General features: G+C 46.0%; 2 protein-coding genes across 2 annotated transcripts in view; both read right to left on the bottom strand.

Annotated features, from left to right (window-relative positions):
• Positions 1 to 6367, bottom strand: part of syt7a (synaptotagmin VIIa) — a gene marked incomplete at both ends in the record, with an annotated part of 70128 nt that extends 63761 nt beyond the window's left edge. Inside the window, one exon of the mRNA XM_084477113.1 lies at positions 6334 to 6367. Coding sequence (XP_084333239.1) covers positions 6334 to 6367 — 34 coding nt within the window. The remainder of the gene's footprint in view (positions 1 to 6333) is intronic.
• Positions 6368 to 12045: 5678 nt separating this feature from the next.
• On the bottom strand, positions 12046 to 26171 carry slc25a22a (solute carrier family 25 member 22a). Its single transcript, XM_084477515.1, has 11 exons — positions 26020 to 26171; positions 21029 to 21238; positions 20300 to 20425; positions 20101 to 20156; positions 19233 to 19323; positions 18293 to 18347; positions 17175 to 17235; positions 16388 to 16532; positions 14919 to 15073; positions 13915 to 13990; positions 12046 to 13778 (listed from the first exon to the last, which is right to left on the bottom strand). Exons 2-11 carry the CDS (start codon positions 21046 to 21048, stop codon positions 13625 to 13627), a joined length of 939 nt encoding a protein of 312 aa, XP_084333641.1. The 5' UTR covers positions 21049 to 21238; positions 26020 to 26171; the 3' UTR covers positions 12046 to 13624.
• Positions 26172 to 26311: the final 140 nt, after the last annotated feature.

The following is a 26311-nucleotide window of genomic DNA, read 5'->3' as shown; positions in this document are numbered from 1 at the left end:
ATGCTCTGAATGTGTCATTACTCAACCTATTTAAGATAAGCCCTGATGTGGCGGCCTATTTTAAATTCATAACAGAGATTCGTAGCATTAAGCAACATGTGACGGCAGGAAATGAGCATCATACCAATCCTGGGGGAAGCAGTACGTTTCAACACGTGCATTTCTCATGATTTACAGCAGTTGTGCATTCTCTGCATGGACAGGTCACGTTAAGTCACATTTTCTAAATATCGGCCAAGCAAGTTATGAGAAAAATTCAATATCTCAATACAAATGTGTGCGTAGTTTTGAACATTGACGACAGGACACATCACAAATAAACCTCTGCTCCACTGGGGCCCTGAATCTGCACCCAGAAAAGAGAAGTTGAAATTCTTGAACGACGTTTCAAAGGAACGTGTTGACGACGCGTTCCCTGTCCGCCTGAGTAAGACGGAGGGCGGGGAGGAGGGATGAGTGCCGGGCCGGGGGGGGGGGGGGGGGGTAAACGGATGAGAATGAGGCTGTTCAGCTACGCTCCCTCTCCGGGAAGGCCGTAGATGACAACTCAATCAAGACCAGCCGTTAGCGCTGCATTTAAAACAGCACCGGGAAGGGCTCGACCTTAAGCCTGAATTAATGACCTCCACGGTGGTAACTGCTTCAGATTTATCTGTTATATTCATGTGACCCACGTGATCTCCAACCTAAACGTCAACAAATCAAAGTGTCTCGTATGTCGAGGGTGTTTGCCGAAGAAAAATGGATGACATCATTTTATTCTCAGTGAAAAATGCTAACATTTTAATATAGTTTCGGCATTGAATTGCACTTTTTTTTTTATAGCAAATTTCTAGCGAAAAACATGCTGTTTTTGTTATTGTCGGTCAGTGGATGCATATGATGTTTAGATTGTTAGTTAACACAGCGTTTTATATCGTTGCCGGGGTGATTCATACTGAGGCTGCTCCCTGAAACCGCACACAGCTTGCATGTTGTCTGAATCAATACCTTTGTGTTGTGTAGTCATCTGAGCTGTTGTGATATTTGATCCAACTGATGATTTTCTTTCAATAAAATTGTTGATTTTCCGAGGGATGACATTTTCTCCTCTTCTCTGGGACGGACTAGGACAATGTGTTTTCGTGGGGCACAACAAAAGTTTATGTTTGCTTTACTTCCGCCAAATTATCCACTCTAAGGGTTATTGTATATACATTTGGTTGTATAAGAAAATCATGACAAATTAATAGCGCTTTAAAGGTTTTTGAAGCATAAATGCATCGATAAACTGAAGACCAAAAATAATTTCAAAGACTACTAAAATGATCACTATGGGGGCCGTAGAGCTGCAGGTTGTAATAGAAACACACCTTTCAGGGGCCACAGAATGACTTGGGACTTTTTTGGACTTTTGTATATGAATCAGGGCATTAAGGTTTACTAAAATAGTAGATCATATACTGTAAATCTAGCTCTAAAGGAAGTTATGTAATTAGTGGATAACCTAGGGGGTCAAGACACTTGGGCGTGAGCTAGATACATGGGGTCTCTTTTATATGAAAGAGCCCCTCAAGGACAAGTAAGACTATCGATTTGGGGTCTCTAGGCCAACAGGAGGTAACAAACAAAGCTATAATTTTTCTCAGATCCTCTCCCCAACGATCCAAAAGACATATCCCAGAGTCAGACCTCTATCACCCCTTGAAATAAAGAGTTATGGGCCAATGCCCAGAAACTTTTTAAGATCTCATAAGGGGGGGTGGCGTGAACTCTTTTTGTCCTTTCAACCCCATTTATGAAGAACTGGTACACAGTCTTCACACGCCTTAAGGCACAAGCTTCTACCTCCATCCCATCCGGAAAGGGGAACTTGAAACCAACAGCGTTTTCTGCCTATTTACTCTAAGGTTGGAGGCCACGCCCCTTCTCCTGCCCTTTCAAGATGGCCAGAGATGGCAAAAAAATCCTAACCACGTTCCCCTGAGTCCCAGGAATGACAAATCAGAGATTTGGATTTCCAGCTCTTGCAAAAAGAGTGTTTGCCCAAATAGGCCGTTTCTTTGACAAAGCCTCTCAGAAGTGTGGCCCGCGAGACCACATCCATCACAATGTGGTGGAAAAGGGCGTTTTGGAGATAGAAATGTCCTACCGCCCAATCACCTTGTTCCAGGGCCTGACGGGGACCCCCGCACTGAACCTTGTCCCTCTTGGACCCGGGGTAGGGGGGGTCCCCTGGTTGATAGGTCTAATGGCTTTGTTCCTATCTCTTTCCAATCTTCTCTTTAGATTAATTGATTGTCCTTTATTTCCAATGTGTTTCAACACGTTGGAAGGGGTAGGGGTAGAGCCCCCAAATAGAATAGTGTCCTTGTCCTTGAGGCCCTCTTTCATCTAGAAGAGACCCCAGGTCTCTAGCACACTCCCAAGTGTCCTTGACCCCTAATCACGTCCTGCAGGGCTGAATTCATATCATCTACTAATTTCAGTAAACCTTGATGCCCTGATGTATATAAAAAAGACTGTTTGCGTCACTTATTATTTTAATGCCAAAACTATGTTAAAATGTTCACCGAGAATATAACGAATGTCATCCATTTTGTTTTGGCAGACCACCTTGACAAAAGTGGCGTTTGGCTGTTTCTCTGGCCAGTCGATAGGGGGCGCTGGACAAATGCTGACATAATAATAAGCATTTTCAGATCATAGCATTTGTAAGTTGTCATTCACCTTATGACTGAGACTTGATTTTCTGCTCTCTCACAGTTAACATGCCGGATGATTCAATGTGTGATTAGGCTTTCTTCAAATCCGTTGTTATGGCTTCCCCTTCCATAGGGAGCGGCTGCATCTCTCAATGGAACAGTGAAAAAGCAGGTCCAAAGCCTGGTTTAGTTGCAGGTGTTCTCACAAAAGCATCTAATTGCCTTCATTGCAGTATGATAGTCTCATCCTCTGACTCCTTGAGATCTTCCCCAAGGCTTAGTTCACAACAGCAACACGTATAATAAATTGAAGCCGTTATCCAATTGGAAATCCATTGAGAAGCTAAATAAGTGTAAGTGTGCACAAAGAAGAGCTTTCTTTTAAATGTCAACCACAGCTTGGGAAAGAGCACTCTACGATTAAACTCTTGTACCATTTTTCATATACCAAGACCTCTTTCAACATCCTGTGCCATGTCAAATGCATGTATCAAACCAAGGCATATCCGCCATTAATGGATAACATTTTTCGTCTTTAAATCTCATGTGTAGTACCGAATGGTGGCATTTTTATAGGCAGTTTCTGGCCTATAAACTGACACTAAACAGAAACCTATAATAGGTTCAACTCACTCCAACCCTTATGTGAACATTGTGTCTTTGTTTTCTCCAACCTGTCTATGTCTAAAAGATTGCTTATGGTGAGCTCCTTTTAAAAAAATGGGATATGCAAAGTAATTTCGCTCTGAATTTAACACGCTAACAGCTTGCTGAACTGAACTGTTGAGGACGTATTAATAGCATTTCCACCTCTGGTCCTCCATCCTCTGCCTCTTAAATCACTTCTTTCTCCAACCGCCATGGACATCAGAGATGACGGCTATAATTTACTATACCAGCAGAACAGCCATGAAGAGGTGGCACATGGTGAATTGCTACAGGCCAATAATGACAAAGGACAAGAACACACTGAACGCACAAGAACACACTTTCTACCGGGCGTTGAACTTTGCACCGTGTTAAATTCTATTTCCACACATGTTCCATTCTATTCATATAAAAGCCAGAGGAAATATTTGGAGCACGCTTTGAATGGCCATGACATCTTCCTCCAAAGTGCAGATGTATTTTTCACAGCAGAGTAACGGTGTGGATGTAGCACTCCGTAAAATCCACATCAGGAGAAGTATTTTGACGGTACCCACTCCACCATCACCTCTGTGAAATAAGCATCAATCTGGCTCACACCTATCTCTCTCCTGGCTGTGATTTTAGTTTGTAATTCATCTTCTAGACGAAAAATATGAAACCTAAGTGGGCCGCTTTGGTGGCAGGTCCATCATGACGGAGTTGAGTTGTTTAAAGTGTCGGGTTGAAGCCGGCAGAGGCTTGGATCCCAGCCAAAATCCAAGGCCATCATCCCCCTAAATCAATAGTGAACCCGGCGTCTTATCACATATCACAACTCAAGTGGTAGTAGTCTGCTCTGCATCGCATGCCAGACCGGCCTGAGGACCGCACGCAAACGCTCCCGAGTCACAACCCAACAGTGAAGCAAGCAGCGTTAAAATAGTCTTCTGCTGACAAAAACAAGGTGTGAACATTTGGAAAATGGTCTTGATGACAGTATGTTATGTCCATCTCATGTCAGTCCTCTGCACTGCACCCGTCTGAACACACATATGTGGCCTCACCTGAAACTTCTTTAACCGTGAGAGGCGACACAACTGTGTGAGTGACCTCTGGCTCCTGATAATGGAATCACACTCCTTCTCCACTGACACACAGCAAGGTGATAACAATCATAAATTGCATTAAGTCAATCACAGGTCCCCTCCTTGAACGCATCCCTGTCCTGGTTCCACCATGTCGTCTGGGGTAATTCACCCTAACGGGAATCGATCAGGGCTTGCTCCTGTCCTGCAAAGATGTCATGGTAAGTTCATCACAACTGCCATCATGAGGCAGCACAGCTTAACCGTGTGCCAGTATAGGAGAAGAACAAGAAACCTCCAGGCTATGGGCTGTATGGAGACCCAGAGATGAGGAGTCCTCCCTCTCGGTGCAGATGGCCCTGACTGCTGTGTCGTTTTTTACTAACATTGAAGAATCCTTGGATGAACGCTTGTCCCATCACTGCTGTCCTTCCTTTTGAAGGTCTCAGAAACACAGCAGCATGTCTAGCTCCACGGTTGGTAGGACTGATTGAGTTCCCATGCATGGAGGCTCCGTAATCCATCACAACACTGTGGCCACAAATCATGCAACGTCTCACAGCTTGACTTTGGGTAGAAACAAAGAACAATATATATTCCTTAACGGAGAGAAAATAAAATGACTCATATGTTAGAAAATGACAAATGACTCTTTGTCGGATGTTTTCGATAGGGACCCACAGCCACTATGGCCATTTGACTGTAGAAGGCACCTTTAAGACCATTATTTATAACCCTTTAAGACAATATTAGTCCATGTGGCCAACGTGCACATCTTCCCCGAGTCCACCTTGAGACGTGAAGAGAATGTAAACCATTAGATAAATAACAGAACTGTACAGTACCACAAGCTCCAGTGAGGAAGTAGTGCAGGAATACCCACTCACTCCCATTAACCAATTCAGAGGCTATATGTGTCCATTCTGTGAACTGTAACGACAACTGTTCCACATTAAGCCCCACAGCTAGTCAAATTATGAAACCATTAAAATAAGTTGGCTAGGTAATTCTTCTATAAACGTTAGGGCTTCATATTGATGAGGTTTGAGTCTGCACAATGCATCCAAGCCTCGGATCATGATAAATGTCACTATAACCTAAGCACTTCGGAGATATCCACTCAAGCAATTATTCCTCTGATTTCCTCGTTCTGTGTGGGCTATTAGTCCATGTTTGGTGTGTTTACACCCTGCAAGACAGCAGGGTATTGGGTCGCATCCTCTCCCACTAAAGGGAGCAGAACCAGTGGGCCCTCCCACTCGGTCCTCGGCAGCAGCAGCAGGTGTTATTGTCTTATGAACGGGTATTAAGTAGTCGTCAGAAGGACACCCTTCTGACAGGGGTAGCCTGCATGGTGCGGGCTGGGAGGACCGTAAAGGACAATGCTCGCTTACTTGACATAAATTAAAACACATCAAAAAATCCCGCCTCTCGCCCACGTGGGAGAGCTTCCTAAATGACCGTTTTTCAACCTCTCTCACTGAGGCGCGCTGAAATAACGTGGTGTATACCATTCAGTATCCTTTATATGAACTGTTACCATCGTTAAACTCCCAGGCAGCCCAAGCGGCTCCACGTTGGGGTGTCATTGGAGGCTTTGACCTTGTGTTACAATGCCCTTTAGTGGGTCTCTAATGTCACACCATCATCGACACCCAGCAATCAGCGTCTCACAGAGGTGTGCGGTGATTGGACGACGCAACGCAAGCTTTGGATCATGCTCATCAATACACTCGCAGATAGTTTGCATTGATGTTACATAATGGGAACACAACGTGGGGCTCCACTTTCCACCAACAGCCTCAATACGCCTGAGAAGATCAATGTTCTCGAACGAGGGAATCCACGCGTTCACATGTGGGCTGATCTCAGCCCTGATGGACAATGAACACTTTAAACTGTCACGATACGGAGGCTCCCGGACGATGGCTTACCTTTGCTACTGTCCTCCTCCCTGTTCAGATACATGGCTGTGATGAGCCCGGGGCGAGGTGATGGCGCTGTCTCGAGCGTTTCGGTACCGTGGACTACTCCTCCAGCGTCTCGTGAACTCCGCCGCTCCGTGTGTAGTAGTGGCTGTTTACTGTCTTGTTGCTCCGCGAGAGTGCGCGCGCGTGCTTCAGCAGCCTCTCCTCTCCTCAAGGCGGATAGGTAGGGTAACCAGTCTGAGTCTCCCCCCCTCTCTCTCTCTCTCTTTCTCTCTCTCTCTCTCTCTCTCTCTCTCTCTCTCTCTCTCTCTCTCTCTCTCTCTCTCTTTTTCTCACACACACACACACACACTACTATGTCCCTCTCTTTCTCTCTCTCTCTCTCTCTCTCTCTCTCTCTCTCTCTCTCTCTCTCTCTCTCTCTCTCTTTCTCTCTCTCTCTCTCTCTCCACACACACACTATGTCCCTCTCTCTCTCTATTTCTCTTTTTTTCTCTCTCCATCTCTATCTCTATCTCTACTATGTCCCTCTCTTTCTCTTTATCTCCCTCTCACACTCTCTCTCTCCCTCTCTCTCCCTCTATTTCTCTCTCTCTCTCATTCTCTCTCTCACACACACACACACACACACACACACACACACACCCGCTCTCCTATAACCAAGCGTTTAAGCAGCTGATGCTCAGAGGACAAACCGCGGTGAAGGGAAGAGTGACTTTTGAGAAAGTGATAGTGAGTCTTGGGTACAGTCGAGCACGACCTTTATGTGAGCTCCAGTTAATTCATGTTCTAATTTAACATTTTAATTGAATCATGACGTGGTCCGCTGTCTGGTGGACACGGGCTACGAAGGAACATGGCAGAGTGTCACGGCATCCAACGTTAGTGGTCCTCAAGAAGCAGGGGAGTGAGTGGTCTTCAGTCTCTGAGGAGGTAGTGGTCTTCAGTCTCTGAGGAGGTAGTGGTCTTCAGTCTCTGAGGAGGTAGTGGTCTTCAGTGTCTGAGGAGGTAGTGGTCTTCAGTCTCTGAGGAGGTAGTGGTCTTCAGTCTCTGAGGAGGTAGTGGTCTTCAGTCTCTGAGGAGGTAGTGGTCTTCAGTGTCTGAGGAGGTGGTGGTCTTCAGTCTCTGAGGAGGTAGTGAAGGGACCAGGTGATGAACGCTGGTTGAAATCCAGGCAGTTGTTCTCACCCTCCTCCTAAATGCAGATTAAAGACAGCGAGCGTCTTTCAAATGGACACTAGTCTTACAAGTGAGTGGTTAGTCCGGTGTGGAACCATTTTAAAAACTATTTGAAGATAGTGCAACATTCAAATATTTGATGCAATGTAGTGTTCAGCTAGTTTTGAAGATAATAAAACATAATGGAGAGCCCAAAGTCCCAGCCGTCGACCTTGACTGAGCCCTGGAAAAGCTAGAAAAAAGAGTGGAGAATCTGTTCTTTTTCCATTTCATTTGTCCTGGTTTAAATCTGCAGGTGGGGCTGAAAGTTATTGTTTGCTAAACCAAGATATGTGGATGGAATACATACGACGATGAAAACTAATATGAAACCAAAGTCTGGCTGTTTTATGCTCCTGAGTTGGAGACGCAGTCGACCTCGGCTGTGTGCGTTTAACCTTAACCTTTCGATGGAAAATGATTGGTGAAGGCTGCTGACCCCCCCAGCCTGACCTCTGACCTCGGATCAGCCACCTCTTTAATGTGGTTTGTGTCTTACTCCGACACATGCGTATGTATGAGCTGGGATCTATAAATATCCCCTGTCCTCTTGCCCTCGTCCCCTTCAAAAACCTTATTCCCATTGATTTAGTGACCTATATGCACATCAGCACCTCTCCCATCCCACTCTCTCCTCCTGGCTGGGTGTCTTCGCCTGTTCACCGCTCCGCCCCCGTCTCCAGCCCCCGCCCCCGTCTCCAGCCCTTCACCCTCCTCCTCCCTCTCTTCAGAGAGTCTGCTCCTCCCCCTCTCCTCCTCCTCCCTCCCTTCAGAGAGTCTGCTCCTCCTCCTGTCCTCCTCCCTCCCTTCAGACAGTCTGCTCCTCCCCGTCTCCTCCTCCTCCCTCCCTTCAAACAGTCTGCTCCTCCCCGTCTCCCTCTCCTCCTCTGTCCCTCCTTCAGAGAGTCTGCTCCTCCCCGTCTCCCTCTCCTCCCCCTCTCCTCCTCCGTCCCTCCTTTCAGAGAGTCGGCTCCTCCCCGTCTCCCTGTCCTCCTCTGCTCCTCCCCGTCTCCCTGTCCTCCTCTGCTCCTCCCCGTCTCCCTGTCCTCCTCTGCTCCTCCCCGTCTCCCTGTCCTCCTCTGCTCCTCCCCGTCTCCCTCTCCTCCCCCTCTCCTCCTCCGTCCCTCCTTTCAGAGAGTCGGCTCCTCCCCGTCTCCCTGTCCTCCTCTGCTCCTCCCCGTCTCCCTGTCCTCCTCTGCTCCTCCCCGTCTCCCTGTCCTCCTCTGCTCCTCCCCGTCTCCCTGTCCTCCTCTGCTCCTCCCCGTCTCCCTGTCCTCCTCTGCTCCTCCCCGTCTCCCTGCAGCCTCAGACCCAGAGAAGCAGGAGGTGCTAATAATAGAAGCTTGAGACTAAAGAGACCCATGGAAAAGATTCTACTGAGCATAAGACTCAAAACACATGGCTGGCCCACACACACACACACACACACACACACACACACAAACACACACACACACACACACACACACACACACACACACACACAGGTGTACACGCAAACACACATACACCTACACAAACGCACACTCACACATGCGCACACATACACACACACAGCCTTTTGAGTGAGAGAGTCAGAGTCCTGGATGGAGTTAAGTGTGTATAATCTCCTGTTTGTGTAAACAAAGGAGTAGATAGTCTGAAGAAAGGCATCCCTGCAGAGACCTAGGGAAATATGACGGGAAATGAGACTCTGAAATACGACCCCGGGAAAGAGAAAAGGATATAACTGTTTTGCTACAACATTTTGTTTTCTTGTTCTGCACGGGTGTGTGTGGAAGGGTCACATAAGAGAGTTATTATGTAATTCTAGAAAGGTAGGGGCATGGCTAGCAAAGAGCATGGAAGGAAATGTAAAGTGTAGCCAATAGCCCATACGGAATACAAAATGCACCATCTCGTTGTGAAGAATGCATCTACTTAGTGTGACTAAAATATAGCATTCAAGCACTTGACATATTAGTAATGCATTACAGTTCTCAAGCGTTTCACAATAAATTATAAATAATGCAGGCTGCGTTTCAGTGCTGAGTTATATCAGTGCTATCACACCAATTATTTAATGACGGTTGCAGACGAACGACAAAATGGGCTATAACTGCTGTCGCTGCAGCATTATAATATGCATATTCCAGATACATGATGGGGAATATAGAAGTGCATATTCCTTCAATCGCCAGTACATCTGTATGCACCTGTGGTGGTCTAAAAGCCAGTCATTTACAATCCCTTCCCATTCCCGCTGGGTGACAAATCTCCTGCTACCCAACAGTGACATCTGGTGGATATTAAAGGAATCGACGCGTTGCTCCCATAAACAAGACGTCGTAGATGTAACGTCTAATCGTTCCCACATCGTCCTTCTGTTTGGTCTGATGACCAGTTGGTCATCCGATTCTGCATGCTCAGATCACAGGCTACTGAGTCATGATGAAAGACCATTTTGGTTCATGTATACAGACCACAGCGCAGACATCAAGTTTAATTCAACATTTTATTCAACAGCAAATTGTGGCAGGGAATACAAGATGTCATTACAATTTTTTTTTCATCGCATTGTAAACAATGACAATTACGTCACTCACCATGCATCTCATCTTCCTCTCTGTGTCGTCGAGGGAGATGCAGGCGAGGTGTGGAGACCCTATATCCAAGGTGAAACAATGCACTGAGCTCTCCAGAGAGAGCATTGCATTGTCATAAATTGGTCATTTTTTGTTGTATAATTTTAGTGCGCATCAGCGGAACGTGTCTACTTATTGCATATCGATAAGCTGGTTTGTTTTTGTTTTTTTCAGTGGCTCTTGCTGCTATGAATATTTGACTAATATCTAATAAAATCTTCACTCTATTTATAATATATCTCAGATTCTTTACGTTACATTCTTATACGTGTTGTAAGTGATATATACGAACGACAGAACTGCAAGTCGTTCTTACCATTAAAGACCCGGAGAGGCCTGAGAGGGGGCCTGGCCTCTTGTTTTCAGTTCAGCTTCCCAGGAAGACACAACCTGGAATAAGCCCTTGACTTGAAGACTATACTTCACTTAACATGTAGTGAAATAAAAGTTAAAAGCCGGGTTCCAGTTTTAAATCAGTCTATTGTTAAGTTGTGAAAGTAGTTAGATTTTTTGGGGGTATTTACATCGAAGAACTTTATCAAGGTTGTTTGATTTGGCTAAGTTGTCTCTTGTGCCTAATTATCCATTTGTGCTTTCATGATTGTATACACTGGTATATATTTGGTGTTCATGGACCCTTGAGGAATGGGCTTTCTCTTAGTCTATATGAGGGACAGAGGACTGATGAAGAGTGTTGAAGAGAAGAGAAAAGTGGGACCAACGATAAGATAAATAAAAACATTGCAGTGTCACACTTACACACACTACATATATCACCTACAGCACTACACTGTTACACACACACACATACACACACACAATCATACGCACACATACAAGTGCACAAGGTCAATTAAACTTCACAGTTGCATTAAAACCAAATCATCAGCACAACATCCCAGATGACAAAAACAAAATACAAATCAACTCGGTAAATTGGGAAAACAATCAAACCAATAACATTCTACATTTTTCTCACAATGCCACTGACACAAAAATAGGAATGAGTGCCAAAAACAACCGGAATGAGATTACAAAGCCTTTGGAATGTAGGGGGGGGGGGGGGGGGGGATTACATCATCACCAGTACAGGAAGTCATGGAGCGAGATGGTACGGTGGGGCAGCTCTTTGTACTTGGTCTGTGGCTCATCGCTATGGCTGCAGGTGTCCAGTGGTGGTGGCGGTGTCTAGATGGTTTGCTTTCCCTCGCCTGGACTCGGACTGATCAAACCCACGGCTTCAAGTGAAGAATCCGACAGTCTCGTTCGCACACAAATCAATCACCGCGGCCACGGTCATTAGCGTCGCCCGGCGCAGCGCTCGGCGGCTGACAAACAACAGAGGCATCGATATCAAAGGAATATCAATGTCCAATTCCAGCATTTTGTTATTGTCTCCCTGTAGTTCATTTTACTGCATTCACAGGAAAGCTGAAAGCTTTCTCTTTACCGAAGATTAATTGAGAATAAATATGACATCATTATACAACACTCAGTTTGGTCCTATTGAAGCAGGAGGAAAGGACCGGGACGTGACCAGCAGCCTAGGGAGACCACACGACCGCCTGCCCTCCACCACGTGGTCGTCACCATAAAGCATCATCATCTTTGCACATAGTAAAAAAAAAAATTAAAATCAAATCCGTTGCTGCAATTAATATACTTCCTTCACGTGAACCATTTCCTTACAACATAAATCACCACAACATTGACTGCAAAAAGGGGGGCGGTGGAGAGGTAGGTGTGCAAATAAGCCGAATGTACAAAAACAATACTAAGAGATAAAGGTAATTATCCTCTGCATATGTACAACATCAGGACACCGGGACACCTCAGAACATACACGTTGTGCTACACTGCCTATAGAGATGGGGGGGGGGGGAACGCAACCTCATTCCCACAAACTGATCCACAAATCATAATACAAGGTGCATTGTGTTTACGAAGGTGAAACAGCACACGTCTAGAGCTGCTGAGAGCGGGAGTGTGAGGAGAAAGTGAGTGGATAATGCACATCAAAGTCACCTTGATCTCTGACAAGATACAGCTATGGCAGGGTGTAACACACACACACACACACACGACACAGGCTGTCCAAGCATTGCCCAGGAGAGTGGAGCAAACACACACCTTTTAAAGAAGAGCATGCATTCATTAGGCATCCTGCAACAACCCCACCTAGTGTCATGTCAAATTCAGTGTTAGTATAATGCTCTTTGGGTACTGTCGCTGTATGCATGTGGTGGATGAATTATTTTAAATAAAAGAACAAAATAGCAAAAAGCTGAGCTAAAAGAAGAGCGCGCACGAACTGATCTGTAAACAATAGTCCCGCTGCGACCCAGGATCTTTAAGATAATATGGCTAAGTGTTGGTTTCATGATGGGTTACAGTACTCCTCCCCAGTGTAATTACACCGCACGACAAATTTAATTAGCACCTTCTTCAATCAGGGGTAATAGCGTTTACAGGCTTTTAGTGTGTGTACATATTAATGTGCAAAATAACTTGATTAAACGCTACGTTGTCTTTGTCATTGGAACTGCATATCGTGTATTACTAGGTAGGTCCTGCATGATAGGTCCAATGAGAGAGGGTGAGACAGGTAACGAGGGCTGAATGCAGACCCCGGACTGGAGCTGTCCTAATCATCGTGGAGCCACTGTCACGCAACGTCATATAGTGTTTTATATATATATATCTATATATCTTATAAATAAATCTAGGTAAAGGCAATACAGGTCAGCCTCCAATGGGCTGAATGGCAGAGTTCCTTACAACCAGTTGCAGGCAGGTGAGGGCACGTTTGGGGCACGTTTGAAAAATATCCACGTCCTCTGGCTCTTTCTTTGAACCCGAGGCATAGACTTTACTTCAATTCATTGTATTGTATATCTGATAAATCATAAGGGGGTCTGGAGTCCGTGCAGCTAGAGATGGGTCCAGGGGAGATATGTACAGTGTATTGTGATAATCATCTCTCGCCGCTCCCACACAAGCAGCCCCTGGTCGTCTGAGAGGACGGTGCTGGGTGGAAGCGGACGCCGTGGGGAGGTTTGCATGATTTGGGCGACCCGGGGCAATGCATCAACTCTGTCTCAACATTCACATCTCACAGCTCCACTCAATGTCAAAAGAGACTCATGGAAAGAACATGGAAAGAATATGTGTGCCTCGTTGCAGAGAGCTGGCTCTGCCCGTCCCCTGGCCTCCCGCGGGCCACGGCGGTCAGCCCGGCTCACAGGAGACTCCCCGAACCACGGTGGAACATCTCCACGTTCAACGTTACACTAATATACAAATAAACAGCTCTTTTTTTCACAACGCACAAAAACAGAAAAAAACAACGCAACCTTCTTTTGTCGTCGCTTAATGAGATGAGTCTTGATCGGTGAGTCGGTGCAATGCATGATGGGAGGATGGATAGGCAGAGAGGGACAGTAGGACGAGCCTTCCTATTGGTCCTTTTTGGGCAGCAGGGCCAGGAAGTACTCGGCCACGCCCAGGAAGTACACCACCTGGGCGATGCCGAAGAGCGGCGCGATGACCAGCGCGCGGCAGTAGGCCCCCTTCAGGAAGGCCCCGGGGCCCTCGTTGCGCAGGATCTTCCTGGAGACACGGGGGGGGGGGGGGGGGGGGGGAGCATCCAGGGGTTAATGTACAACAATAAACAATACCTCCGGAGCGTCTCGTGTGTCGGCCGGCAGGGCCCACGGTGTGGAGCAGAGGGACACAATGGGGCTACCTGATACAGTCCAGCACGCCGCTGTACGTGTCCTCAGTGCTGCCGCGGTTCAGAGACTGCAGCCGCGTCTTGATCACTGGAACGCAAACGCACACGCAGAACGGCTGTCAGGATGTGGACCTCAGCCACTTTATGCTGTATAAGTTACACTTTACACTTTATACTGTATAAGTTACACTTTACACTTTACGCTGTATAAGTTACACTTTACACTTTATACTGTATAAGTTACACTTTACACTTTATACTGTATAAGTTACACTTTACACTTTATACTGTATAAGTTACACTTTACACTTTACGCTGTATAAGTTACACTTTACACTTTATACTGTATAAGTTACACTTTACACTTTACGCTGTATAAGTTACACTTTACACTTTATACTGTATAAGTTACACTTTACACTTTATGCTGTATAAGTTACACTTTACACTTTATGCTGTATAAGTTACACTTTACACTTTATGCTGTATAAGTTACACTTTACGCTGTATAAGTTACACTTTACACTTTATGCTGTATAAGTTACAATTCACACTTTATGCTTGACACTTTTTTATGATTTATAACTTTTATACTGTTTATACTGTTTATACCGTCTGTTTTGTTTGCCCTGTTTGTTTGTTTGTTCTGTTTGTCTTGTCTTCTCCTTACTTAGCATTTTGTTTAGCATTTTTATTGTATTATGTTATTTATTTTTATCCTGTGTTTGTCTACTGCTGCTGGGCTATTGCAACAAACTAATTTCTCCTAAAGGGGGATTAATGAAGTTGTATGGTATCGTATTGTATCGTATCGTAGGAGGTTTAAATGACTTAATCCCAGTGAGTCTCAGATGGCCGTGTAGCTTACAGCTAAGAAAAGCCTCATGACTCACCAGTAGCCTTTGATAACAACTTCAGAACCCTTTTACTCTCAGACCTGATATCCACACACAGGCGCCAAACTCTACCCTATCAGAAATCAAACCCACGGCCCCGAGGGGAGGCCCGTCGCTCACCGTCCACGGGGTTGACGGCCACGGCGGCCGTGCTGCCGGCCAGACACCCAGAGATGAAGGACACGTAGAACGGGGCGGGGCCCTCCACGCCCCTCTTGCCCAGCTGGTTCAGGTTGGCGAACAGCGGGAAGTAGATAATGGAGAAAGGAACGTCCCTGAAACAAAGGAACCAGGAGAGTACGAGATCAGCCGCGAAGGAGCTTCCGTTGACGTTGTTCACTGCTGTGTACGGAAATGGGAAACTGTCATATAGCCAACCCAGCTTCACAGACACGCAACGAAGAAGACCGCTGTGTAGACGTAAACATGCTTTTTGTCCACTAGATGTCACCAGAGACTGATTTCCCCGTCATATCTTACCGTGAACCGTTTGCTACTGAGTTCATTGTTTTCAAGGGCGTCAGCAGCACTTTGAGTGTGGGGGGACATATTTTGGCGGGGGTCTGGGGGTTCCTCCCCTAGAAATTTTTGAAAGAAGTAGATGCAATTTCCCTCATTCTGGTGCATTTTACCACGTTTTTAGATTTCAAATGATCTCCCTCTTTCATTGTTTTTCCTTGGAGCCGGCATGGTCTGCAATTACTGACTACTATTCTGTCCTGGTGTAATACACAGAGGACTGACACTGACTAACTTTTTTGGCACTTTATTTTCTATTTAATGAGAGCAAAATATGGGGATTTAAAAAATCTGAGAGTGAATTAGAAAACAATGAGGTAACTTTGAGGAAACATATAGCCCTACATTAATGTCATGCATCAAAAAATCTCGAACAAGTTATGCGGAAACATAAAATGTGTTTTAGGCTACTCAGAGCCTAAATTAGAATCAACCTTAGCGTGTCCATCTTGCCTGTGGAACAGTCAATGTTTTAATTGTTTTGATTAAATTAACAAGTTAACAATTTAACATGACCTGGCACTAAAATATAAGCTAAATATCTGAACAGAAAGAAAGCCTTTTCAGCTAAAGCTGTTCATTTTGACAATGACTGTGTTGCTGAGGTCTGTTGCTGTCGTTGATCCGACTCTCAAAGTCAACACAGGCTTGCTTCGGTGCATGTTTCTGATATGCGTGCGTGATGCGGCAGTGTGTGTTATTATGAATTGGAGTGGGTTCTATTGATATGGGTATCCCCCCTACTGATAAAGTGGAACAGATTTGATTGTGAAGCGATGGAAAGAACGCTGGACTAGTAGACCAGTCATGCGCTAATATTTTTGACGGCAAATGTAGGGGGTCCAAACTACTTTTTTTTTTAAGTGAGGGGGACGTGACCCCCCCCCCTCCCCCGATTATATAGCGGCGACGCCCATGGTTTTCCCCGTGTGTCTGTGCTGCCGGTCGGTCTTTAGAACGCCTGCCCTGGGAGATCTCTTTTCTATGTGAACATAAACTGTGGACAGAGTGGTAACCAAGGCAGAGTGAAGTGGGTTTCCGTGGGTGTCCGTGGGTTGTGGAGCAGGTACCTGAGTATAGTGGCGCCCAGGCCTTTGTACAGGCCGGCGATGCCCTTCTCCCTCAGGAGCATGCGCGTTAACTGCATGGCGGTGGGCGACTTGGTCTCCACGGTGCCCGCCACCACCGTCTCCGGCATCAGCTTCCTCTGAGCCTCTGGAAAGCACGACACACGTCATGATATGACAACGTTTGCTCTGAAAGAGACTGCATAGCCACAGCATGTTGGCTGTGGCTAGTTGGACATAGCTCAGACTACACCTCCTCACGGCGGGAATAAAACAAGTAGTCATCTTAAACATAAAATAAGATTGAGTTCACTGACATCTTGGTCCCAAATGTCATCTCAGAGTAGTCAAAAGTATGCACTAGAATGATCCTAATTATTTTTTACAAACATAACACAAACTACTTAACCAGAAACCAAACCAAAAAAATACTAGAATATGAATACAAACATTTCAAATAATAGAATTAAGACAGCAAAGGGCAGATACAGAACAAAAAGCCTCAAATGCAGCTCATTTCCATTGCCCCTCGATGTGTACTGACTGTAGAGGACCACATATACCGGCGCTAGGGTTGAAACTTTATCAAGACAACGTCGGTGGATCTATTAGGAAACACATCGGCTTATCGTATAGTGAACGCAACAACGGTGCAAATCTCAGAAAGATAAGAATCATGGAAGTACGGTGACAGCCTTTGTGGAGTCCCACCGGTGAAAATGTAATGTAATGCGTGAACACACGTTTTATCGGGTCTCCGATCTCCCCTGAAACGTGTGCTTCTTCTTACCAATGCGTCCAGCATCTTGGAGCTGGATCTTCAACATCTCCATAGGAGTGGTGATAACAACCTGTGATGATGAGAGGTAGTTAACACTGTTAGTTTAGTTCTGTTATTTTTACATGCCAAGGTTATAACGAGACCCTGGGAGGCTGCAGTCGCCGGGAGGGGCCCCACACAACAACAGTTGTAACGAGGTAATTAGTGATGCACAGAGCCCCTGGTCCGTGTAAATCTACTGGTCTCTGTTAGCGAAATGTCAAGTGTTATTTTCTGGCTAAGCCCATGCAGTAGTAACCAGTTAAGTGGATTATAGGTGAGATGACCACGTTCCGCGAAACAACCGTAATCGGATCCAAGGTCTGTTAGAGCTAATCTAATCACGGGCTAGCTCCTTCTGCCCTCCTCGACACAACCTGTCTGACTCACTACAGCACTCCTCTGTCGCTGTCTTATCTCCTAGCTTCTCAACCTGTGGTCCAGGTACCGTACGCTGTTGGTGCGCCAGGGTACTGCATATGCAACATGGGATATTATTCTTGAAATAGAACAATAGAAAAAAAATATATATACTGTATACGATATACTGTAGATAATGAAAATAAATACATTTTAAATACTGTTCAGAAAATAGTGTAATGGCTTAATGGTGTTGATTTGTAATGTTTTCCAGTGTTTTGGTTCATTTGTGTTGGGACACTGGGAGCAGCCTTTAGCAGCGTTCCCCTGGTTCCTACTGGCCTTCTGCAGTAATGATTGTGGGGCCTCTCTGCTCAGCCATTACATGTTACCTATTTCTGACCTTGCATACGAGTCCTCAAAGGTCTTTATGACAATTTACTGCTGAGTCAAAGGTTGGGATTCTGTCTTATCTGATACAGCAGCACTGAAAAACCTTTTGTCATTGGAATAGTAAACCAACGGTTTCAGGAACTGAACCTACTCAGGCCAGTAGGTACTCAAGTATGTCCTCACACACGTGATGTCCAGTGTACGCTTCTAGTGTTTTTTCTCTTGGGGAAGGGAGTTGGGTTTGTCCAGGGAAACAGGAATAAAGGGCCCTCAGTCTCAGATGGGGCCCCGGTGGGGGACTGTACTGCGATACTGTTCATGAAGCTCTCACTCACCTGGCACGTACCGGCCCCGCAGCCAGCCATCATCTCCTTCACCAGGGTGAGCTTCCTGGGCAGGGAGAGAGGAGAGGGGAGGAGGTGAGGACAGGGCCCCAGAGTGGTGACGGCCATCATGGCGTTCACGTTTATCTGTTTGCTCTAAAGGAGCGGAGAGAAGCCACCCTGCTAATCTCTGTCTCATGTTTCAACGAGTCGCGTGCACAGCCCCCCCCCACCCCCCCCTCCCCCAGCACTGATTAATAATTCACAAGTGGAGCGGCTGGGCAGACCAAGTCAATGATTCGTCGGACCGGTGTGTCGCCATAGCGATGGCTGCAGATGCCCCAGATACTCTGTTAGGTTGTGCGTGCGGACAGTGAGGGATGAGGGACGCTACGACTGTTGAGCACAATGAACACCTGCACACAGCACACAGGGATGAGGCTGAGCACACACGGTTTCAAACGGAGATTGAGGTTGCCCTTTAGAATCCAGAATGTTGCATTACCTACTGTATATAGAAATATAGACAGATATATATGGCAATATTGTTTTTCATATTTCAGCTTTCTGTCCTTCTTGGGGTGTATTAATTAATAACACATTTAACAGCAGCCGAGTCTCCCACCCAACCCAGAGGACCCCGTATAACGAGAGGACCAGGCTATTAGGAGGTCCCAACTGCATTTTAATTCAGTGACTCCTCCGCCCCGCGGGCCGGCCATTGATCTGAGACGGTGATTCAGAGTAAGTCTTCTCTTTCCGCTGTGTGTGTGTGTGTGTGTGTGTGTGTGTGTGACAGGGCGATGTGGAGCGTGTGTGTGCTGCACCGGGGAGGAGGGCCGCGTCTCGAGGCGTCCCACGTGCCCCGGTGTGAGGTTACGTGTCGGGGAGGTTACGTGTCGGGGAGGTTACGTGTCGGGGAGGTTACGCGTTACGGTGTGTCGGGCCTCACCCGTCCACGCTCAGGTGTTGTCTGAAGAAGTCATTTGCAGCCAACTTGATGGCCTTCTCTGGCGTGACGAGGGTCAGGTTCACGGCCGCTCCTGGGTGGAGGACAACCAGAGAGAGCAGAAGACAGTTGAAACGATGGTCCCACGTCACTCTGTCCACTGACATGACAAATGGGAGACATTTTTGTACTGGTTTCTAACAACTGGTTTGCCACAGCGCATTCACCTGCACAGACGTCCAACACAACAGTCTGCCAATTGGCAGATAGGAGTGGAGCGTGTTGCTCAAGGACACCTCAACAGTGTTTGGCAGCAGAAGCCTGAGGGATCAAACCGGCGATCTCAGTTTACTGAGTGACCAGGAGGCAGTGAGGTGACCTGCTGCACGGCGCCGTCAGCCACACCGTCTGACTGAGGCAGTGGCTGGACACATTTTAAAGATGCCAACTTTCAAAATGTCATCATTCTTAAAAACTGAATTGATTAAGCTGCGAGCTAATATATCATTAGCTCGTTTTTGTTGGGATCACAACAGTGCTGAACTGTGAGGGACTGAATCGATAGACCTCTGTGTGTAAGGTTTTGTATTTCCATATGTGATTATTCCACCGTACACTAGAGGGCCAGCTTGATCAACTCTGCAGCAAAACAACCAAAAGAAAATCTCTCTTTAGTGAGAGTAGAAGATGGAGGAAACTCCATTTTACTTTAAGGAAGGTTACAAACAACAATTATGTTACATACATCACGTTACTTCCATACAGAGTTGATTGTGACAAGATTGTGACATCCAAAGGATAGTAAGTTACATTGTGCTGCACCTTGTTGTAGTTGTGTGTATTATTATGAGCTTAACCTCAGAAAACATACCTCTGTACATGCCGAAATATCCCTCTGAGCGAATAGTCTTGATAAGGCAATCAGACCTGCAATGCAACGGGGACAAATATTTTCATGGGCACGTTTATCTTTGGCTGTATCCCCAGCGCAATGAAAACAAACATGATTAATCACGCTGCATGCGCTGGGTAACGAGGGTGGGTGACAAGGGTGAATCTACCATACGCACATGCTGGTGTAAAGGCGGGATCCATTCTGCTGGTTCTGGAGGCGGGTCTTTGCCAGGTCAATGGGGAACACACATGTCACTCCAATCAGGCCAGCGATACCCCCATTGATTAATTTGGCAGGCAAACTGTTTCAAAAGAACAAAGAACAACCACAAAATAAAAAAAACATTTGGTATCACGATCGTGGAAGCATGAATATGGGAACACAAGTAGAGAAACCAAAGTGAGTAAAAACACCTAGGATGTAAAGTAAGTGAACCTAGGATGTAAAGTAAGTGAACCTAGGATGTAAAGTAAGGGAAGAAACCTAGGATGTAAAGGAAGTAAACCTAGGATGTAAAGGAAGTAAACCTAGGATGTAAAGTAAGTGAACCTAGGATGTAAAGTAAGTGAACCTAGGATGTAAAGTAAGGGAAGAAACCTAGGATGTAAAGGAAGTAAACCTAGGATGTAAAGGAAGTGAAGAAACCTAGGATGTAAAGTAAGTGAAGAAACCTAGGATGTAAAGTAAGTAAACCTAGGATGTAAAGTAAGTAAACCTAGGATGTAAAGTAAGTGAACCTAGGATGTAAAGTAAGTAAACCTAGGATGTAAAGTACGTGAACCTAGGATGTAAAGTAAGTGAACCTAGGATGTAAAGGAAGTAAACCTAGGATGTAAAGGAAGTAAACCTAGGATGTAAAGTAAGTGAACCTAGGATGCCAAGAGTCTCCACATTACCGTCTTACCTGATCTGCTTGTCCGCCATTTATCTGGTCCCTTCCGCTGGTCAAGCTTTCAGAGTGCGGTCTCCTCAGACGCTGGTCTGTCCGTCTGTGTGTCTGTGCGAGTGACACTGTGAACCTGTTGTCCTGTGGCTGTTTGAGGTTTCCGTTTCTTGACTCCTTGAACAGCGGCAGCCTTGTCTGCAGGGGCTGATTTAGGTCTGTGGTTTAGGTCTGTGGCATAAAGAGGAAAATCACAATGATTAGACTCACATAGAAAATGCTGAAGAAATTGAAGAGTTCAGAGTTTTCAAAATTCAAAACATGTAATATGTTTATAGATTGAGGATTCAATCTATGGTATTGAATGGTGGTAATCTATGGATTGAATGGTGGATATGGTGGATATGGTAGATAAGGTCAAAAGACACAATATTGGCCGTTAAAATTGGTTCAAAGTACTCTGCAGAACAGGTTGTATTCAACCCATCCCATTGTTGCAGGATGAAAAGTGGGCCAGGTCTAGAGGAGAGACACACCCACCCAGACAAGGCCCTTCAGTCCACCGGGGAACCGATGGATTCACATTATCTGGCAACACACCCAGCACCGACAGCTGGTGCCAAACAGAGCCATCTGACAGGGTTCAGTCAATAAACGTCTTTTTACAACGTATTAAATAAATCGAGTGACTGCCTCAAATAGTTGGCCTTCCTATCATTGAAAGAACCGAACCTAAGAGGACTTGAAGAGTTGGTAATTGGACAGAAAAGGTCCACACACGCTCTGGACGTCCATCCATGGTGCTTTGGCCTGATGCAGGTAAAACACATCTGTCCACAGAGAGCATTTCCTCTATTGCCACATCAGAAGCTTCAGATATATAAAAAAAAAAGACGTTTCCCCTTTGCGTTCTCTCCACCCCCTCCATCCACCAATCACAGCTTTCCCTCTGAGCCTGTACACCCCCACCCCCCCCCCCCCCCCCACCCCCCCACACACACACACACACCGCTCTCTATTCCTCTTGGTCACGACTCACAAGCAGCTCTGACGCGTTTCTCCTCTTTGCTGACTTGTGTGTTTGTCCGTGTGTGACAAGCTGGCCCACGAATGTTTGTTATTCTCGGGTGTGCGGGGGGAGGCGGGGGGGGGGCGGGGGGGGTTGGGGTCAGGGGTTAATCCAGACGGCCTGATGCTCGCTGAGAGACGAGGCTCAGCGTGATTATGGTGGTGTCTGGTAACCTGATGATAGCATGCATGCAGCGGGGTGTGGTAGGGTGTGTGGTAGCCCAGTCACTCAGCTGCCGTGAAGCTCGTCCTCCTGCCCCCCCCCCCCCCCCCCCCCCCCCCCCCCCCCCCTCCCCTCCCCCGACCCCGTGACCTTGAACCTCAAAGGCCTTGTTCTGCCGGCTCTCTCTCTCTTTTCCCCTTTTGTTTCCTCACTTCCTGTCACGCACTTCCTCCTATGGAGGGTCCTCTCTGGACCGCTGAGTTCACACACTGCTGTTAGCGTGACACCGCATGCGTCATGAGGAACGAATTGGCCGGCAATATAGAACTGCTGGGGAAGAAGACAGTGTGTGTGTGTGTGTGTGCGTGCGTTTGCGTGTGGGTGTGCGTTTGCGTGTGGGTGTGCGTTTGCGTGTGGGTGTGTCTGTGTCTTGTCTCGCCAAGGACACTGCAGTCTCCAACAATCAGCTGCCAAATCCAACATTTCTCCTCTCACTGCCCTGAGGATAAAGTAGGGCGCTGTGAGGCCTGAGTCTGCACTCTGGTCCGAGCGCGCCGCGCGCCGCGCGACCAGCAGCGCACAGCCAGGGCCTCGTGACGGTTTGAGTCTGTCAGGAAGCACACAGTGTCTCCAGTTATAGTGTGTGTGTGTGTGTGTGTGTGTGTGTGTGTGCGTGCGTGCGTGCGTGCCTGTGTGTGTGCATGCGCACACACTGACCAGTGACAGTCACTTATTCATGAGGATCAGAAATCCTTCTGTGCTCACTGACAAGACACATTGCAGGAACTACTTTATACATCAAATAACACTATACACTTATACTATACACTATAGAAAAACTATAAAAACAAATATCATTGAGGATCATTGTTTAAAACATCTCTCCATAATACATTTGTTGCAAAAACTCAAACCAAACAGTTTTTTGAACGGCCCCCTCAGAGTGGACTCTTTCCGAGCCAAACGTAGTAAACACGGCAGACGTTGAGTTTAACCTTAGAACCGTACAAGTAGCAGATAAGCAGCACTAGTGGGTCAACAACAGAGAAGGTACAACCTTGCTAACCTGCTGCGTTAAACTGATCCTGGACCAGTGGACCCCGGACCTTAAGGTGAATGGGTGAATGAGTGAATGAGTGAAGGATTGTGAACACAGATGTAGAGCACTTGCATTGTCAGTCAGATAAAACATTCTCAGTCCTATCCCTTTGTCCAAACGGTTATCACAGCAGGCATGGAGGTAAAAACGGAGACACTAAGCATACCCAGTAACGATTACCACAAAGCAATGCTTTCAGTTTCCTGTCAATGTAATGAGTCAGGGAAAAGGACTAGATGGAGAGATATCAAGGCTGCATTCGGACAGTTTATCACAAATCAATGTGATATTTGTCAATGTTACCGCATATCACAGTGAAGGACCTTGAAGGTACACACAAATCGTTTGGTTTTGGAGATATAGTCGGGGTGAGAATGAACAGAGCAGGGCACCTCATCTCTCTCACAGTGAGAGACGTCCCAGTGTTTTTCCATCGACCATCTGGATGCGTTTGGAGCAACCCCTGGGCTATTACAACCAACAACTTATGAGTCTGATGGCTGGGGAGCCCGGGTGGATCAGAACCATTCGAACCAGGAGTGGACCCTGCCTGGGTGAACGGAGACATCTGGTCATGGAGCCGATGTCTGCGGCTCAAGACAAGACCCACATGTGTTAGACGGGGAGGGAAGCAGATTATAAACTTCTGCTCTCTGGCTCTTTGTGAGATTGTATGCGTTTAACACATTGGCCCATTTAGAACATAGTTCTCCTTTAATCAAAGCATTCGTTGTAATCAGTTGCGTTCATGTAATCAGTTGTTATGATTTCTCTCAAGTCTCACTGCAGTAACATGCGATTGGGGGAGAAAACCTGTTATCCTGGAGTTGTGTTTCCTCTAGCTACACGAGATTAAAGAGGTTATGTAAGAGATGGGAGATTATGAAGGATGGTGTGTAACAAAATACCAAAACACCAAGGCCGTCAGCGACTCCGTGGCTCACGTGACTTGGAGTAGAGTTCAAGAAACTGAAGAATCACATGTGGCTCCCCTAAAAGAACAAGGACGCCTCTTGTTTCTGCAGTTGCACGCAGAGCGACTAAACGCTGGTATATTCATCTGCGGTTAGAAGCCCGGGGGAGCTAATTCACCAGTCCCTGCGTGACGCAGGAGTCTATGCGTTTCTGTAGCTGCACTGATTAAATACATGTAAATATCATGTAACGTTGACCTTTCCTCTGGCCTTTCTCCAGTTAGCCTTGACTAGGATATTCCAAGACGAAATTCACCAACACCGAGGTGATGCAGGCGTGGTGGCCGTTCATCATCAAATGTCCATGTTACATGTTTGTGTACGGACGATCATACAATGTAACGCGAATAACGATGGATGTAACGTCGCTGTGTCACGGATAAATCTGATTATGGTTTCCTCTTCCCTCTCCCTGCATTGGGATTATAAAGCTGATGCCTATTTATAGTAAGTCTCTCCATTCACTTCCTGTGGCACCAGGGTTATGATTTAGAAATGGCTCTGCCGATACAGCCAATACGTTCTACATTACATTGCACCTCATGTATTACACTGGTATGAATGGGATGCTGAATATGGACAATTGTCAAGTATCTGCAAGATTCTGCATCCAGCAGCCAGCCATGGACCACCTAGTCTCCAGTGCAATGTTTCCACTGAATCAATATGACATAGTATCAAAGAACATATATATATATATATATATATATATATATAACCTTCATGTTGAAGCCTTTAAGATAATACAGAAGACTGTGATGTCATTTTAATTCTGCACATAAACGCCAGTGACGATGCTGATTGACAGTTGACTAACTGCAACACTTAAGCTTTATATCCTTATTAAATTCATGTTCACCACAAGTATTATGATGTGTGAGTCATTATGGCACAAACTGTTGAGTCGATGAATAATTATAACAATTTAATCTGAAGCAACCCTAAATCGTAGGGATTTAAGAAGAGCCTTCTATTGTTAATATTTGTATTAATTTTTATAAAATAATAAATAAAAGAGTAAATCGATTGCATATCTGTATATGCTTTTATATTTGTATAGTTTAATGCATTTTTAACAAAAATGCAGCTTTGCGGTAGTAAAACACCTAAAGTAACAGGACGGTTAGTAAAAAGGGAAACTACAGCTACAACGAAAACCAGACGAACCCTGACACCAAAGAGCAGATCATTCAGGTGCAGGTTGCAATAAAACATTGCTTTCTAGAGGCGTGATTAGATTACCTGTTCATTGTTAAAAGTAACATGATAACGGAGTCACTCCGACATGCTGTAAACCAGTCTGCACTATCCCAGTAATGGTTACACATAAACGTATCGCTTCAGGCGCACTTTGATCTGCACTACGCAACGACTGTCAGACCAACACTACTATAACTATACTATAACATCCTATTATACCAGCACTACTCTACCATGCGACGGGAGCCTCATTACACGAAACCCGATCTGCTCTCGTAACGGGAATCATCCGTCGCTGCCTCTGAATAGAGCGACGGAGCCCAATGGAGATCTTTGCACCCATAATGTCTCGTTAAGTGTGCAATACAGCCTGCATTAACATCCACCTTATCTCCAGGTACATGGTTCAAGTCAAGGATGCCCAGCTCTTGAACAGCGGTCTCCGTTATTTCACTACATTCCATGCATCAGCTAGAATCACGGTATTCTGCGGTCGCCGGGTACATACCTTATGGAGACTGGTCCTCTATCTGTGACTGAACACTTGGGCTTTAAATATCACGATTCACAAGGGATAGCTTTGGCTGACAGGTCGACGATGGCTAAAGTACCGGTGTTGGTAGCATTTGGGTTGAATGGAGGTAGCGAGTGGGAGGAGGAGGAGCGCAGGAGGGAGGGCTGGATGTAGAGATCGGGGATGGGTTTGAACGGGGGAGAGGCCCTCTAGTGGTACGGGAGGGGAGTGCAGACACGCTTTACTCTAACGGTGACTATAAAGGTGCTGGGCGGGGATGGATGGA

This window comes from Micromesistius poutassou (genome assembly GCF_964030765.1).
Source record: "Micromesistius poutassou genome assembly, chromosome: 13".
Classification (NCBI taxonomy): Eukaryota; Metazoa; Chordata; class Actinopteri; order Gadiformes; family Gadidae; genus Micromesistius; species Micromesistius poutassou.
The sequence above is the reverse complement of the archived record's forward strand: the minus strand, read 5'-3'. Positions and strand labels throughout refer to the sequence as shown.

Coding starts and splice junctions, on each gene's coding strand:
- slc25a22a (XM_084477515.1), bottom strand. CDS start 21,048: ATGGCGGACAAGCAGATCAG. Junction 19,324..20,100: donor ATATTTCGGCATGTACAGAG/GTATGTTTTCTG, acceptor TCCTCCACCCAG/GAGCGGCCGTGAACCTGACC. Junction 16,533..17,174: donor CCAAGATGCTGGACGCATTG/GTAAGAAGAAGC, acceptor CGTGCTTTCCAG/AGGCTCAGAGGAAGCTGATG.